Source organism: Lemur catta, chromosome 4 (assembly GCF_020740605.2).
Source record: "Lemur catta isolate mLemCat1 chromosome 4, mLemCat1.pri, whole genome shotgun sequence".
Classification (NCBI taxonomy): Eukaryota; Metazoa; Chordata; class Mammalia; order Primates; family Lemuridae; genus Lemur; species Lemur catta.
In genome coordinates this window covers 70,239,894-70,256,420 of record NC_059131.1, presented here as the reverse complement: position 1 = coordinate 70,256,420, position 16,527 = coordinate 70,239,894, and the positions used below count along the sequence as shown (strand labels likewise).

The following is a 16,527-nucleotide window of genomic DNA, read 5'->3' as shown; positions in this document are numbered from 1 at the left end:
CTGATTTTAACATTCTATTAATAGTAGGTGGGAGTGGTATCTCATTGTTGTTTTAGTTTGCATTTCTCTCATGACAAATAATGTTGAGCATCTTTCCATATGCTTATTTGCTCTCTATATATTTTCTATGGTGTCTATTCAGATCTTTTTGCCTATTTTAAATTGAGTTGTTTGTTTTCTTATTGTTGAGTTGTACGAATTCTTTGTATATTTTGGATATCCTTTATCTGATATGTGTTTTGCTAAGATTTTCTCTTAACAGTACCTTTCACATAGTAGAAGTTTTTAATTTTAATAAAGTCCAATATATTTATTTATTTTATCTTTCATGGTTTGTGCTTTTGGTGGCATATCTAAAAACTCATCACAAACCAAAGGTCATGTAGATTTTCTCCTATAATTTCTTGTAATAGTTTTGTAGTTTCACATTTTACATTTAAGTTTCTGACCTATTTTAAGTTAATTTTGTTTAATGTATAAGATCTGTGTCTAGGTTCTTCTCCTTTTTTCTTTTTTGTATGTGTCGTCCAGAGGTTCTAACACCATTTATTAGAAAGATTATCCTGCCTTGGTTGAATTGCTTTTGTGCCTTTGTCAAAATTCAGTTGACTATATTTGTGTGGGGCTATTTCTGGGTTCTGTATTCTGTTCCATTGAACTATGTGTCTATTCTGTCTCTAATACCATGTTGTCTTGTAGTCTTGAAATAATCTAATGTGATCTTTCAACTGTGTTCTTCTTCAATATTGTTCTGGCTATTCTAAGTCTTTTGCCTTTTTATATAAATTTTAAAATAAGTTTGTCAATATCTATAAGATAACTTGAGGAAACTTGACTTGGATTGTGTTAGGATCCCAAGAATTGACATCTTAACAACATTGAGTCTTCCTACAGTGGTCCCCAACCTTTTTGGCACCAGGAACTGTTTTCATGGAAGATAATTTTTTCACAGACCAGGGAGGTGGGGAGATGATTTTGGGATGATTCAAGCGCATTATATTTATTGTGCACTTTATTTCTATTATTATTACATTGTGATATGTAATGAAATAATTATACAACTTACCATAGGTTGAGGACCCGTGTTCTAAAACATGAATATAGAATATCTCTTTAGTTATTTATATCGTTTTTGATGTTTATTTTTAAAATCTTTTTTTCTCTCCCTTTTGGATAATTTATATTAATCTATCTTCAAGCTCACTGAATTTTTCTTTCATCATCTCCATTTTGCTATTATTAAGCCTATCCAGTGAACTTTTATTTTCAGATATTATATTTTCCCATTTTAAAATTTTTCCTTGTTTCTATCTTCCATTTCTCTGCTGAGATTCTCTATCTTTTTATTCATTAGAGCATATTTTCCTTGACCTCATGGAGTATGGTGACAATATGTGCTTTAAAGCCCTTGTCTGATAATTCCAACATCTGGATCATCTTAGATTAGGCATTTATTGTCTTTTCTTTGGGGAATATATCACATTTTCTTGGTTCTTTGTAAATGATTAACTTTGGATTATGTCCTGGGCATTGTGATTACTATGTTTTGGAGACTGAGTTTTGTTACATTCTTCTGAAGAAAGTTGATGGTTTGTTTTAGCAGAGAATTAACCCAGATTCAAGGCCTGACCTTGAGCTTTGTCTTATCTTCTGGGTGTCTGAGTCTCAGTTCAGCTCTCTAAGCCTTTGCTGCACTGCTTTGAGTGTGGTGGGTCCATGCTGCTTTAGTGGTCAGCCTCAGACTCACCCAGATTCATGCACAGAATTAGGGGACCCACTTCTACTCTTTCCTCTCTGGGATTTCTCCTCACACTCTGGTGACCATGGTTGCTTTTGGTTATTTTCCTGCTTCCTCCAACCAGAAAGCCATCCATACTGTACTAGTCCTCAACTGTAGCTTGCTTTCAGGACAAAAGCCAGGGAGAACAACAACAAAAACAACAACAAAAACCCAAGAAATTCACTCTGTGTCAGTTGCTACTTCAAAGTTTGACTGCCCTCTACAATCTGTCTGCTTATTTCTACTCTTTACAATCCCGAGTAGTCTTTTTTTCTGCCTGTATTTTGCCAGAGCTTATAGTTTTTATCCATGGGAGGGTCAGTCTGAAGGGGCTCACACTGGCATACCAGAAGTGAACTTCTGCCTACTTTTTTCACTGAACCCTATTTCTTGGGGATCTTTCCATATTAGTATATAGACAACATCCTCAATCTTTTTAATAGCACATAATAATCTACTCTAACCCCTCCTGGTGAACTTTTATGCTGTTTCCAAAGTGTTTCTTTTAGAGATGGGGTGCAATTGCACCGCATACAATTGCACCCCAATTGCACCCCATACAATGCTTTGAGGCCTTAGTGGATAACAGTCTTGGGCCCCAGCTACAGTGGAGACTTTTCCTGGAATCCTGAAAAATATTCATTTCCTTGGGAGTGGCATGGTTTTTGCCACCTTCTGGTAGACTGAAAGCCTGGGCCATGTTCTGAGCATATGCAGTGGCAGGAATGTGTGGAAGAGAGGAGGGATGATGAGGGGTGTCCAGTGTTCAGAAGTTTTAGTGATTGCTCCAGAGCTCTCAGCTGAGAGGAACTAGGCAAGCCTGGTGCAAAAGGACAGAGACAGCCTCAGCACCCACCTCAAAGCTGGGTGATTTTATTAATTTCCTGTTTCCAAATTGGTTATTTATTAGCAAAGAATGAAAGGCATCCTTGGATAAAAATATAGCATATTAAAGGAAAGGTTTCTCTTTTTGACTTTCTCTCCTCCAATTCCTTTTATTCAAAGGCCAAGATTAATTTTCCAGAAGCATCACTGAGTGCCCCTTTCTTGTTCATGCACCTTTGGAATCTCCTGATTGCCCCCAGGATAAGTTCCCAATGAGCATCATACTCAAGGCCCTCAAGATGCCAATCCCAAGTATCCCCAGGTAGTCAATCACCTTCTAGCTGTGTGACCTCAGGCAAGATACCAAATTCTCCATCTCCCTATCCACACAATGGAAATAGCCATGATTTCTTCTCAGAGCCGATAGGTTTAGATGGAGTGATGTTTCTGCAGCACTTGGCATAATATTCAACATGCAGAAAGTGCCCAGTGGATACCACCCATAGGTATGTTATTGCCCAAACTTCAGATTCTAGTCTACATCATGTATTTCAGATGCATTAAATGGTCAGTTTGCACACAGAGAGAAACACAATTCTTACAACTTTGTTGTTGTTGACCATTGAGCCACAGCAATGTAGTGACTATATTGATGTTAGAAACATGTCAGATTAAAGCATGAAGATATCTAGGCATTATTCTGACATTTGGGGATGTTGTGTTGCTCTTTTCTCTCTTGACTTTCTTTTTTCCTTTTTTAAAATCAGCAATTAGGGTCTTTAGTGTACCATTCATCTGCACTGTCTTTTTAGGTTGTTGGAAAGCATTTCCCACAGTCGGGTTCTCTGTGTGGATGTGGCTCTGGAAGCCAAGCAGTCTTGGCTGCTATGTGGCAGCACAAGAACACAGAGGCGTCTGGGACAGCAGTTCTGTTGCCCTGAGTCCAGGGGGCAAATACAGACTTCATGTGACATAATGTGCACAGACAACTGCATAACCACATTAGAGAAGATAAATGAAAGAAATACAAAACCCCTAACTTTAACCAACGTTCTCTGAGCTCCTGCTGTGGTTCTGGCACTGGACTAGATGTGGGATGGAAGGTGAATGCACACCCTCCAAGAGTTTGCAAGGTGGTGGGAAGAGATCTGTGCACAGGTTTCAGCACCTGCAAATGCCATGCAGAAGTAGCCAGAAGAGGGACTGATGAAAGTCAGGGTGGGGCACGGCAGCCTCCCAGCATCATGATGTCAACGGGTTTCTAGGATGAATAGGAGTCTGAAAGGTGAATGAAAGGAGAAGGGCACTGCAGATGGACGAGATGGGATGTGGAAGGGAGTGGAACAGTGTGCTGCCTTTAGGGACATGGGGGAGGTGGTGTGCCGGATAGGAGTGGGAGGGGTGTGGGGAAGTGAGGTGGCCCTAGAGTCTTGGCTTCATTATGTGGCCACTGAGAGTTCCAGAGGGTTTTCAGTGGGATCAAGTGAAATGAGCTCTGAGTTTTCAGCTGGAGGAAGGCAGCCCCTTAAGAAGCCCTTGTTGAACTTCCTGTGTGGGGAGGACGTACTCTCAGGGTAGCCCCCTTGGGTTAATGGGGAGGGACAGGCCAGGGCAACTCAGCTGGAGACATTGACTGGCCCAGAAAGGAAAGTGGTTGGGCGGGGAGCTGAGGATCGGGGGGAGCAGAGAGCGAGGGGGGAGTCACATGGTTTACTTTTTTATGTGGTTGTAACCTCAGTGTGGAAATGCTTACTGCTTATGTTTTGGCTTTTTCATTATTACATCCTCAGCATGTTTTTCATGCTGCCATATTATCTTCTTAATTGTAATTTTTAATGGTAACAAAATATTAAGTTAAAGGGTTGTTATTGAATTAATTATTCTCTTATTATTAGTAGATATTTACATTATTTCAATTTTTACCTTTATACATAGGGCTTCAGGGTGCATATTTGGATTTTTCCTTCCTTTCGATTATTTTCTTAGGGACAATCTAAAGATATCGGTACTGTCATGACTCCTTAATGTGCTTTGCCAAATTATTTTCTGGAAGAACTGTGTTAATTTGTGATGCCACCAATAGTCTGTAAATAGGCTCTTCCCACTTGCTGGCTTTGCCATCACCACGATGCTTTTTCTAGATTGCATTCCTATAGATATAAACGATGACTAGCAGATACTAAGTGTTCATTTTGTGGTAACGCTGTGCTGAGCATGTTGCACACATCATTTCACCCAGCATCCTCAGCAAGTCTGCCGATGAGGGGCAATTGTAATCCCCAAGTTAGAACTTGGAAACTGAGGCACAGAGAAATTGCGTCGTTTGCACTAAGTCACGTGGTACTGAAATGGTGCACTTGGGGTTGGGAGTAAGGTAGGTTTTGCGGGGAGCTCTTACCATAGGTAATCACCCACTTGTACTGTTTTGCTGTTTAAATGTCCATTTTGGGGTTTTTTGGAGAGGTTGAGTATTTTCTCATAGGTTTGATACTTGTTACATTTCCTTGTTTAGTGGTTTTTCCTTTTATGTCCTTTGTAGTTTTTTATTTGCTAAACTTGTCAGACCCCATCTCCACCCCCATTTGGAGTGTCAGTGCATTACAGTGTAAACAGGATGCACTTCGGGTGGTGGGTTTGTGTCCTCAGGTTTTTGTTGGGTCAAGGTGGCGGTTAGCACTGGTCTCACATCTCGCTGGTAGTCGTGGGGTGAGCTGAGCTCCCTGTAGCTGTGTCCCTTGCACTGGGTTGCTGCGTGGGAAGCTGGCTCTTCCTCTTCAGAGGAAGAAAGAGATCCTTGGAGAATTGTCCTGGGAATATTCTGAAAACTCAGGATGTTTCTTCTGTCACCTGATGAGATAGTGACAGGTTACACCAGTGTCTGTAAACCAGCGAAGGTGCTTTTGCTCCAGTGTCTTTGTAAGGTAGCTATTTCTTGTCTATGTCACAATGACCACTCTTCTGCAGGATTGTCATCTAGTTATGTCCTGCTGTGAACATGGTCTGAGACTTGGGAAGAAGGAGAAAGGCATCCTTCATTCCCCTTTGCTGAGTGTGTGTGTGTGTGTGTGTGTGTGTGTGTGTGTGTATGTGTACTTATCTGTCCCTGCCTCTATCACATCCATCATGCTAGACAAATTCAATTCTCTCCCATCAAATCCGAAGTCACCACCTTTAGATTATACTGACCTAAAAAATCAAACCATAAAATGAAACCTTTGTGAGCATTTGTTTGGAGTGGGGGTAACAGAATTATTTACAGAGATTGCTTCCTTGTCTTTTTATTTCTTTCTCGAGCTCCTCTTTTGAGTCTTTGTCCTTTTTATTCAGTGTGAATATGAGTGAAGGTGGAGCTTGTTTTAATAATATCTCCCTGCCAAAGCATTCAAGTTTTAGGCTGGCAAAGATAGCATCTTAAGAGAAAAATTATGCTCAGGTATGCAAAAAATCAAACTGTGGTTCATAGCATTTTGCAATATAATATTTTCCCCATATTTTTTATTAGATTAAAAAATTACCAACTAATATCATCTGTGTTAAAGCATTTAGGGAAGAGAATAAAATGATAAAGAGTGAAAGTCTTTTTCCACCTCATCCTCTCTTACTCAACAGTTTGGTATTTAGTCTTCCAGACTTCTGTCCATATAATTGCACAAATAATCACCCAGTATCAGATATTATCTCAACCATATTATACCTAGGTACATTGTATCTGTAATTGCTCCTTCCTTCTCTCTCTCCTTCCTTCCCCGCTCCCCTCTTTCTTTCTTTGCTTAAAATTATGTTGTATCTTTTTCCACAGTGGATGTACTGCTCTTTTTTAAAAAAGCTGTGATCATACTTAATGGAAAGCTTCAGCTTAGTCTCTATTCTACATACCTGGATAGAGGCTCAGTATTTTGTGTGTAATTTTTTTTATAAAGACTAGATAGAGAAGAAGGTGAAGGACACTATAAAGAGACCAAGTATTTTTCAGCAAGTATTTGACAAAAGTCAACATTCGTTCATGATAAAAATTCTCAGATAGATAGGAATAGATGGGAACTTCCTAAATTTGATGGAGAACATCAACAAAAATCCTACAGCTAACATTATACTTAACGGTGAAGTACTGAATACTTTCCCTCTAAGATCGGGAACAAGGCAAAGATGTCTACTCTCACTACTCTTAACAAAGTGCTGGGAGTTCTATCCAGGGTGATAAGCCAAGAAAAAGAAATAAAAGGAATAAAGATCAGAAAAAAAAGACATAAAACTGACCCTATTTGCAGATGACATGATTGTCTACATAGAAAGCCCAAGGAACCTACAGACACACTCACACACACATACACACACCCCTCTTAGAACTAACTGAGTTTCACAGTGTCACAGATAAACATACAAACATTAATTGCATTCCTGTATATTAATAATGAACACTAAAAATACACTTGCTCAGAAAAATACTCAGGAGTAACTCTAACAAATCATGTATAGAATTTGTGTGCTGAAAAATTATACAATAGTGATGAAAAAAACAAAATAAGATCTAAATAAATGGAAACACATACCATATTTTATACATTGGAAGACTCCACATGGTAAAGATGTCAATTCTTCTCAAATTGATATACAGGCTTGATGGAATTCCTATCAAAATTTCAGCAAGATTTTTTGTAAATATACCCAGGATTATTCTAAATTCATATGGGAGGGCAAATGAAGAAGAATAGCTAAACAATTTTGAAAAAGAATAAAGTAGGTGGAATCAGTTTACCCAATTTCAAGATGAATTATATAGCTACAGTAGTCAAGACTATGTGGTACTGGCAGAGAGACAGACAAATAGATCAGTGGAGCATGACAAAAATCCCCAGAAATAGACCCAAACCAATATGCCCAATCAATTCTTTACAAAGGTGCAAAAGTGATTCAATGGAGGAAGGACAGTCTTTTTGACAAATGGTGCTGGGGCAATTGGACTTTCATATGTAAAAAAAGTAAACCTTATATTACACAAGTCTCACGCCTTATACAAAAATAACTCAAAGTAGATCACAGCCTTAAAAGTAAAGCGTAAAACTAAAAAACATTTAAAAGAAAAATAAGAGAAAATCTTTGGGGCATAGGGCTAGACAAAAATTCTTAGACACGACACTAAGGCATGATCTCAAAAAGAATAAATTGCTAAGTTGGATGTAAGCAAAATAAAAAACTTTTGCTCTGTGAAATTCCTTGTTTCAAAGATGAAAAGACAAGCCTCAGATTGGGAGAAAATACAAACTGCATATATGACAAAGGACTAGTATGTAGAACATATAAAGAACTCTCAAAAACTCAACAGTAAAAAACTAACAATCCAAAAAGGAAATGGGCAAAGACAGGAAGAGATATTTCATTAAAAGGGACATACAGGTGTCCAGTAAGCATACAAAAAGATGTGTAACATCACTAGCTGTTAAGGAAATATAAAACCACAATGCAATATTGCTATGCACCTATCAGACTAGCTCAAATCAAACAAGTGATAGCACCAAATGCTTATGAGGAAGTGAAGAAACGGTATCACTCATATATTTCTGGTGAGATTGTAAGGACTTTGGAAAGCAGGTTGGCAGTTTCTTATAAAATTAAACATGCAACTGTCATATGACTGAGCAATTGTGCACTCCTAAGCATTTATTCCAGAGAAATGAAAATGTATGTTTGCAAAACTACCTGTACTTGAATGTTTATAGCAGCTTTATTCGTAAGTCATAACTGGGAATAACGCAGGTGCCCTTCAGTAGGTGACTGGTTAAACAGCCTCTGGTGCATCCGTATCACGGAGTGCTGCTCAGCGACAAAAAGCAATGAGCTACTGATACACACAACGACCTGGATGAATCTCTAGAGAATTATTCTGACTGAACAAAAATCCAATCTTAAAGATTACATACTATATGCTTCCATCTATATAACACTCTTGAAATGACAAACTTACAGAAATGGAGAACAGAAGGGTGGGTGCCAGTGACAAAGTAGGGGGATGGGGAGGGAGGAGTGTGGGTGTGGCTACGAAAGGGCACGGGAGGGGACTTGTGGGGGTGGAAATGTTCGGTGACTTGACTGTGTCGGTACAGTGGCCTGGCTGTGATAGTCATTACAGTTCTGTGAGCTGTTACCATTGGCAGAAACTGGGTAAAGGGTACATGGATCTCTTTGTATTATTTCTTTGTACAATTTCTTACACCTGCAAGTGAATCTACCCTTATCTCATAACAAACCGTTTAAAATACATGTTGTTTCTTTTCTCCACAGTGGAACTCCTGTACCCTTTTTAATCGCTGCTGTTGTATTTCATGGAATGTCTCATGTTAGTCCGTATCCCATATACTTGGGTAGAGGGTTTTGTTTGTTTTGTGTCATTTTTTTTGTTGTTGTAGAATTAGGTCAAGGAGAATATAGCTGAAAGCTAAGAAGGAGAAAAAATGTTTTTCTGCCTTTCTTTGAAATGAGTTCCTTAAAAGTATTTTGTGTCTTATGTTGAAAAGCGATTTCCTTTCCTGGGTTTTACTCTTGACTGATGGGGGGCCTGGGGGTCAGACGGGCTCACGCTATGGTTGGGTCTTGGAGCTGCTGTGACACCCTATCAATGGCCTTGAACTTTCCTGTATTTAATGACCCCAAATCCACCTTAGAAATGCCGTAAAATACTTTTATTACTGACTGCGTTTGAGGTCGTTACCTATTTTTTTCTCTTTTGGCTTCTTCCTCCTCCCCTGGCTGATAATAGGGACCCTATTATCAACAGTTTTCACTTACGTGGTATTTGCCACTGAAAGTTTCAGAGTTTTCAGGGTTAGGTGTTTTGTGGCATAGGAAGCACCCGGAATCCACATCCATTGTCATGGTGATTCCTTTTAAACAGGAGTTAAGCTTTCTAGGAAAACAGGATGTATGGTGTTTTTGTTTTCATTTTATCAGATGCCCAACCATTCATTATCCAGAGAAGACAAGGAACCAAAATCCACAATTATTTTGTTTGAAACGTAAAGTCTAAAAAGATACATCCCCAGACAAGCTGCAGGTGGCGGAGGATCCTGACTCTGATTGGTGGCAGCCCTGCTCACCCAGCCCTGGCTATGGGCGCACAAGGAGGAGGGAGCATCCCTGCCCTGCCACAGTCCCAGGTGGCTGCCACAGATGATGGCTGCTTGATAAGTGACAGAGATGACAGCCAGCGGTCTGGTCCCAAAGCCTTTAAGCATTGCCAGCTCCTCGCCTGACAGCTTCCTGCCCGCTCTCTTGTGGTCAGTGTCCCCTCTCTGGAGAGGACACCGGGATTGAGAGCAGGGGTCCCTTGACTGCCAAAGCTCCCCAACTCTTGGGACTCCATCCCTGGATAATACCCTGCAGAAAGGGTCCAAGGTGCTGTTGCTGCAGGGACAGCAACTCAAGACTCACAACTTTTCAAGTTTGGGTGAACAGGAGACAAAACAAGTCCTTGTGAAAATCGATCTCTGGGCTTCTCCAGCAGGGCTGCAGCGTTTTGCCCAAAAGGTAGTGCCTGGTCAGGCTCTTGGGGGCACGGCAGTGAGGAAGAGCAGCAGGATTGGTCACTTTCATTTTCAGTCATCTGCGGCCTAAAGAGTTAAAACAACCTGTGTTCTCAGGTTGGTGAGAAACTAACATGTTAGTTCTATGTTAATTTTCATTGATTTAGCAACTTGTGTATCAGCTTTTGAAAGTTTCACGTATGAATTACTGGGTTTCTGACAAATCTGGAAAGAGCCTACGTATTATATATATCCTTTTCTTTTCCTAAACTTAGCTGTGGCTTTTTCTTTAATTTTCTAAAAAATTTAATTTTAAGGGTTCAAGGAAGGGCAACATGACAAAATAAACTCCATAGTGAAAAATTCATTGCTGTTTTTCTTCCCCCAGCCTGTCTTGCTGTGTTTTTCCGCTTTTGGTGGGAATGGCCAACAGGATCACAGAAGGGTGGGTGCAGCTTGTGGAGCCTCCAAGGCTCACCCTTGTCTCCATGACGCTGGCCGTGACTTTGTTTGTCAGCAGCGCTCTGGGCTCAGCAGGGTGCAGATACCTCTCCCTGCTGGGTGCATGGTCTGGTCTGCAGTGAGCACCAGGAGGCCACACCTGCTCCAGGCCTGCCAGTCGTCCTGAACTCACAGTGGTTATGGACCGTGAAGTTGAGTGCAGGACATTGAAATGACATTAAGAGGACAAGATTGCAGAATGTTTCATTTTGAGCTGTATCATCTTCCTCCTCCTCCTCCTCACATCTTGCATTTAATAAAAGCTTCTCCAGTGCCAAACATGTTGCCACGTTCTTTCCATACATCATCTCATTCTCAGCCTTGACCCCTGGAGGGCCAGGTGAAACACCACAGTTTCTGATTCAGTAGGTCTGGGTTAGGACCTGACAATTTGCATTTCTCACAAGTTCCCAGAGGAGGCTGACATTGCTGGCCCTCATCTTTGAGATCCAAGTTAATCTGCCTAAAACAACCCCACGAAGTAGGTAGCGTTATCCCCACTTTACAATGAGGAAACGGTGGCTGCAAAGGTCAGGGAACTTGACCACAAAGCTCTTGGCTACTGGCCACCAGTGTCTCTTAGCTCAGGGCAGTTAGCTTATCAGCGGAAGCAGCAAGTGCTAAGAAGGCCCCAGGCAGACACCAGGGCAGAGGCCTCGGGAGTTGTAGAGGGTGTGCTGGGGTTTGAGAGCCAGGCGGTGAGGGTCTGTAAGATCTGGGGGGATTCCCGGGGAAGAGTGGCCCTGGCGGGGTGTGGGTAGAGCATGGGGTCCCTCCCAGTGGTTATCAGGAGAGAGCAGTGCTAGAAGAAGAGCGGGAAAGGGTTAAAGAAATCTGTTCTGTGGATCACTTTCTCTGTGCCCACCCAGCCTAGCTGCCAGCATGTCAGGGCTGTTTGTGTGAGATTCTGCCCGCGCCTTGGCAACATCCGTGTGAGATTTTCTCCACTCCGGGGCTCTGTTTGAGCGGTGTTCTGCCCAGTCCATGCCTCCTCTGCTCCCTTCATGCTCCTTTTCCATATTTTCTATAAAAGGGGGAAGGAATAGTAAAAAAAAAAATGCAGAAGAAAAACAAATAATAAAATTTCTTTTTGAGTTTATTTTGCGATGTTGTAACTGTTTCGGCCCTTGCAATATAAAAAGAAAGTAAAGAGAGAGCTGCACGTAAGTGCCGCCCGCAAAGGGAGGGAAGCCTCACGGTAACACCCAGGGCTCTCTGATTTGTCGCCGACACGTGGATTCCGATCTGACGCTGCGAGGATCCGAGTGGAAGCTTGGCAGCAGGCAGGGTGCGAAGCAGGTTGCAGGCGGGTGGCCCCCTGGCCAAATCCCACTGACATGTTTTGTTTGGCTTGAATAGTATTTGAAAAATATTTAAATTAGTTTAAAATGTGGGAGTCTCATAATAAAACCCCTGGTTTCCAGCTTTCCATGTGGAATTGGGAGTGCTATTGTCGGGGCAGTGGATGTTTGGCTGTAACAGGGTCTGGCTCCCGGCGTCGGCCCCTCCAGCACGGGCTGGGGGCCCTGGAGTGTGCTGCTGCCCCTGGTTTAGAAAGCTCTGGACTCAGACTTAGAGCTGGGTGACTTTGGGGCCACACTTACCGGACTGTTCCTCTTCACTTGCCCCTAGCAGCTGTGTGTGTGGGAGAACACATCTTAAACGTGAAACGCAGTGCACGGTACACGGTAAAGAACCGATTCCCGACAACACAGGGACCCTTGGTCAAGTGGGCATTCGGGAAGAAGCAAGCACATAGTGGCAATCTGTAGACACGTAAGGGAATTTCCTGGCTGCGTTCTAAGATAGTGTAAACCATTCCTTTCTTTTTTTAAAAAAATTTATAATGTGTTTTAAAATGTGTTTTTAAAAATTATTATTATTATTTTACAAGATCCATGCAGTCTGCGTGGTGCTTTATAGGGCGTATCCGGCTACAGCTGGCGCACTTCTGAGTGTTTTATGGCAAATTATTCTCAGATTACCCTCTAATGCAGGAAGGTCTGCCTGTTGTCTGAGCTCCCCGGGTCATATAGAAGCCCCTCAGACTTGATACAAAACAGCTGCCTCACTCAGCTGTTCCAAAAAAGGAGCATTTTCAGGCCCAAAGCAGCAGGAAAAAGGTTTTTGGAGCTGGTGCAGATTTTGAAAAATGTTGAATTACTCTTTCCTTGCCATTAAAATGTGATTTAATTTTGTTACTAACAAATTGTGCAAATCTAAAAAGAAGTACTCGGAATGGAGTTTAAGTGCGTTCTGGCAATACTTACAGTATGTCCTGGGGGGGTGTTCTCCAGGGAGGGCAGCACAGAACTCCTGCTGACCTCCAGGTCCCTGGGCCTCGCCTGGCTGGGCTGGGGTCAGGGGTCAACCCTCAGGCCTCCCTCCCCTCTCTCCTCTGGGACCCTGCTGAGCCCAGCAACAAAGGGGTCAATTGTCTGAGGCCTCCCTTTGTTTAAGGGGCTCCCTGGGCCTCTCTGAGTGCCAAAGTGTATCCATGCACATGGGTGTGTGTATGCACATCTGTATGAGTGTGTATATGTGAACATGTGTGCACATGTTGTAGTACATGCACATGCGTGCACATGTGAGCAGTGTGCAAGCATATGTGTGCATGTGCAAGCACATGTAAATAAGCACGTGCACACACATGCACTATGAGAGTGTGTGTGCATGCACTTGTCTCAGTGTGGAGGAGTGTATGTGTAAGTGGGTGCCTGCCTGCGTGCTTAAAGCATTTCTGAGTTGCCGATGCATCTTAGCAGAGTGAGGGGTCTCAGAGAGGCCTGACCAGCAGATGGGGGTTCCTAAGGCCAAGAGAGTGAATTACTCTGGCTCATCTCTCAGCAGATCACACAGTTGCCTTATCTGGTATTTGCTGTGGTACAGAAACCCCAGAGACATTTCCACCTCCCCTGCTTTCTCTGTGGGCCTGAGGAAGAGCAGGCTTATATAAGGATGCTCCTTACACAGCTCACTTGCCAATGTTGCCTCACTGGGCTGTTCCAACCTGGGGTTTCAAAGTTCTGCACAAACTTTTCCACATGGTTCCAGCTCTTTTGCAGGGCTTCCTAATTGGATCCAGTGCATTCGGCCCTGTTTCCACAATGACTGAAATACCCTGTTCCTGTCCACTCCTTAAGGTGGTTTTCACATAGTTCGGGGTCTTGGTCTTGCATCTGTCCTGATCATCTTGTTCCCTCCAACAGCGTGTTCACGCAGAGGCCTGCAGGGAGCTATGGCTGGCTTGGCCTTCTGTGCGAGCCAGCCCTGTCCCCTGGCATTTCCACGATTCACACCTCTTCCCTAACAAGGGTGTCCTTTTAAGAATGACAGTAAAATGTATTGGATTGAGAAGCCAGGAAAAGACTAATAAAAACTCTCCATTGAAATTCACCTTTGTGAAAGATCCATCTTCCGGGCCTCCTTTACCCAGCACAGCTGCCAGGGAGCCACTTTTTCAGTTGTTTGTGTGTTGTTGTTATTCTTGTCACTCTCACCCCATTTTCTCTCCTTACTCCAGCAAGGGCTTCTCTTTCAACTGGAAAAGCCACCAATTAAACTTAGCTCCAAAGCTTATCAAAATATTCAGTCAGTAAAATTATCTCATAATTAGCCTAACTCTATGCCAGAACTTTTTAATCCCGGGATATGTAAAGCGACCCGGCATATGAAATCCGTAAATTGCTCATCCTGACCTTCTGGCTGCAGTTGCTGCTTTTCTTTCTTTCCCCAAATAATTTCCTCCTTGTTCTTTAAATTCTTGATTATCCCTGAGGCATCTTCCTCTTCTGTTTGCTTAAGTTTCGAAAGAAAATGTTCTCCTAGTTTAGTTGAGATAGATAATTGGATAAATTCAGGAGAGTGTGATATGAAATCAACTTGATTTTATCTATTTCATGCCTTCACTTTGAGATATTCTTTTCGTGAACTTGGGCCTTCTTCCCTCTGATTCCTGATGGTTCACCTTGGTTGGTCCTGGACTCCGGATGCCTGCTGTTGTGGCACACGGCTGCATCATGCTGGAGTCCAGCTATGTGAACAGTGTCTGGGGGACTCTGCAGTGTGCTGAGCTGGACAGCGGCACAGGGCTTTCCTATTTCAACTGCTCTGCTTCTCATAACTCTCCCTCCCTCTGGCTCTTGCCCACTCCTGCCACCATCCCACTGCCTGGGGACCCTCGTGTCACCTTGCAACCACCTGTGACAGCACCATGAACGTCACCTCTCCACCCCCAACCCCACTGGGGCCAGCATCAAGGGAACCACAGATGATGTTTGGGGACCTTAAGGTGCAACTTTGTCAGACTTTCCACACATGAGATGATATTATCGATGACACTTAGCTTCTCAACTGTTGTGAGCCTAGTCACACCATATAGTTGGGCACACGTGGGTGAATGAGACTTACACAGGCTTGTTTGACACCAGCGATTGCTTTTTACATGATGAAATATTTTCAAAGTTATCAAAACTAATTTAGAAATTAAGTTTTGGAATGTACCAACATTGTCCTAAATGGAATATTTCCTATTTATAGGGCTAGTTGTGGTCTGTATTATTTATAGAGTTTTTTCCTGCCAGGCAGTACGTACACACATACGTACACATACACAGATACAAATGCACAAATGTAGAAAAATTGCTTCATCCTTACATTAATCCTGTGGGAAAATAATTATTTTGCCCATTTTACAGTTGGGAAAATTGAGGCTCTGAGCATTTCAATACCTTGCCAATGCAGCTGAACTTGGCTGCATGCATCATACGGTGTGCAGCCGAGGCCCACACCGTGTGATTTGACCCCCACTTATGCCTGAGAGGTTTTCCTGACAACCCTGCAGAGAAAAGAGGAAATCACAGTTTCATCTCAACCTCCACTTGTTGCTGTGCCCAGCAATCACGTGCACGACCTCTTGGTGTCACACGTGAATGTCAGGCTCTATTTCTTTGCTGTCCTCAGAGCTGAGGCTGGCTGGCCTTGAGCTTACGGGATCCATATGAAGGCTGTGCTGATCCCCGCAGGGAGACTCTGGCGCAGGTGGCCAGTCCACCTGGTGCTCCCAGGGTAGGGGGTAGAGAGGGCACTGGCTTCCAGGACCCTGTGTGGCTATGTTGTCCCAATGCCAGCCTTGGAATCAGCCACACGCTGCAATCCCATCCTTTCACGGCTGTGTCTCAAGAACTAAACGAGCCCTGTTTTGGACTCTTTCCTGATGAAGGACACCTTCTGCCTAATCCACAGTGAAATATTTTATGTTTCTTTAAGACCGTTTCAAAATACGATTATCCTTTAGGAGCTAAGTTGAAACTAAAGATCTGTCATTAAAATGTGTTATTTATGATGCAGTAGCAGTAGGGCATTTTAGGAGATGTTTAAAAAACAATTGACCATATTAAGTTAATTTTCTTATGAACTCAGCATATTCCTGATATTATGTAATTCGTTTCTTTCTCTTTTTAATTACAGCTTGGGTTGACGATAGCCATTCGCTATAGCCACAGGTAAAACTTTACATTTTTTTTTCTTTGAAGAAATATCCTTACCAGTGTATAGCTCTGGGTTTGCTTGAGTCTCAGGTTTTTGACTTAATTTTAGTGGCTGCTTTACCATGATGTCACTGTCCTGGATGGAATTGTTCTAGCTGTTTGATTGGCCAGAGTACATCACCATTTGGAGAAATAAGGTCTTTGCATAAAAGTGATGGCAGAGAATATATTTCTTTAAAAACAAAGAAGTGGAATGCTCTGGGGCAGGGACACAGAAGTGACTTCTGGGTCATGTTTTCACTTTCCAAGAGTGAGAACCACAAACAGGGATATTCTGTGTCCCTGGCAGTTGGAGAAACCCGGGCAAGGGCTTGGTTGTGAGGTCCCTGCCCTGATCCATGTGGGGCCTCTCTCT

The 16,527-nt window shown here is 42.5% G+C and overlaps 1 protein-coding gene across 4 annotated transcripts in view; it reads left to right on the top strand.

The window, feature by feature from the left end:
* The window catches only part of ACOXL (acyl-CoA oxidase like), a 299,186-nt gene that overhangs the window by 70,645 nt on the left and 212,014 nt on the right, over nucleotides 1–16,527 (top strand). For all 4 annotated transcript variants that reach the window (XM_045550091.1, XM_045550092.1, XM_045550093.1 and 1 more), the window contains exon 10: nucleotides 16,093–16,127. In XM_045550091.1, coding sequence (XP_045406047.1) covers nucleotides 16,093–16,127 — 35 coding nt within the window. The remainder of the gene's footprint in view (nucleotides 1–16,092; nucleotides 16,128–16,527) is intronic.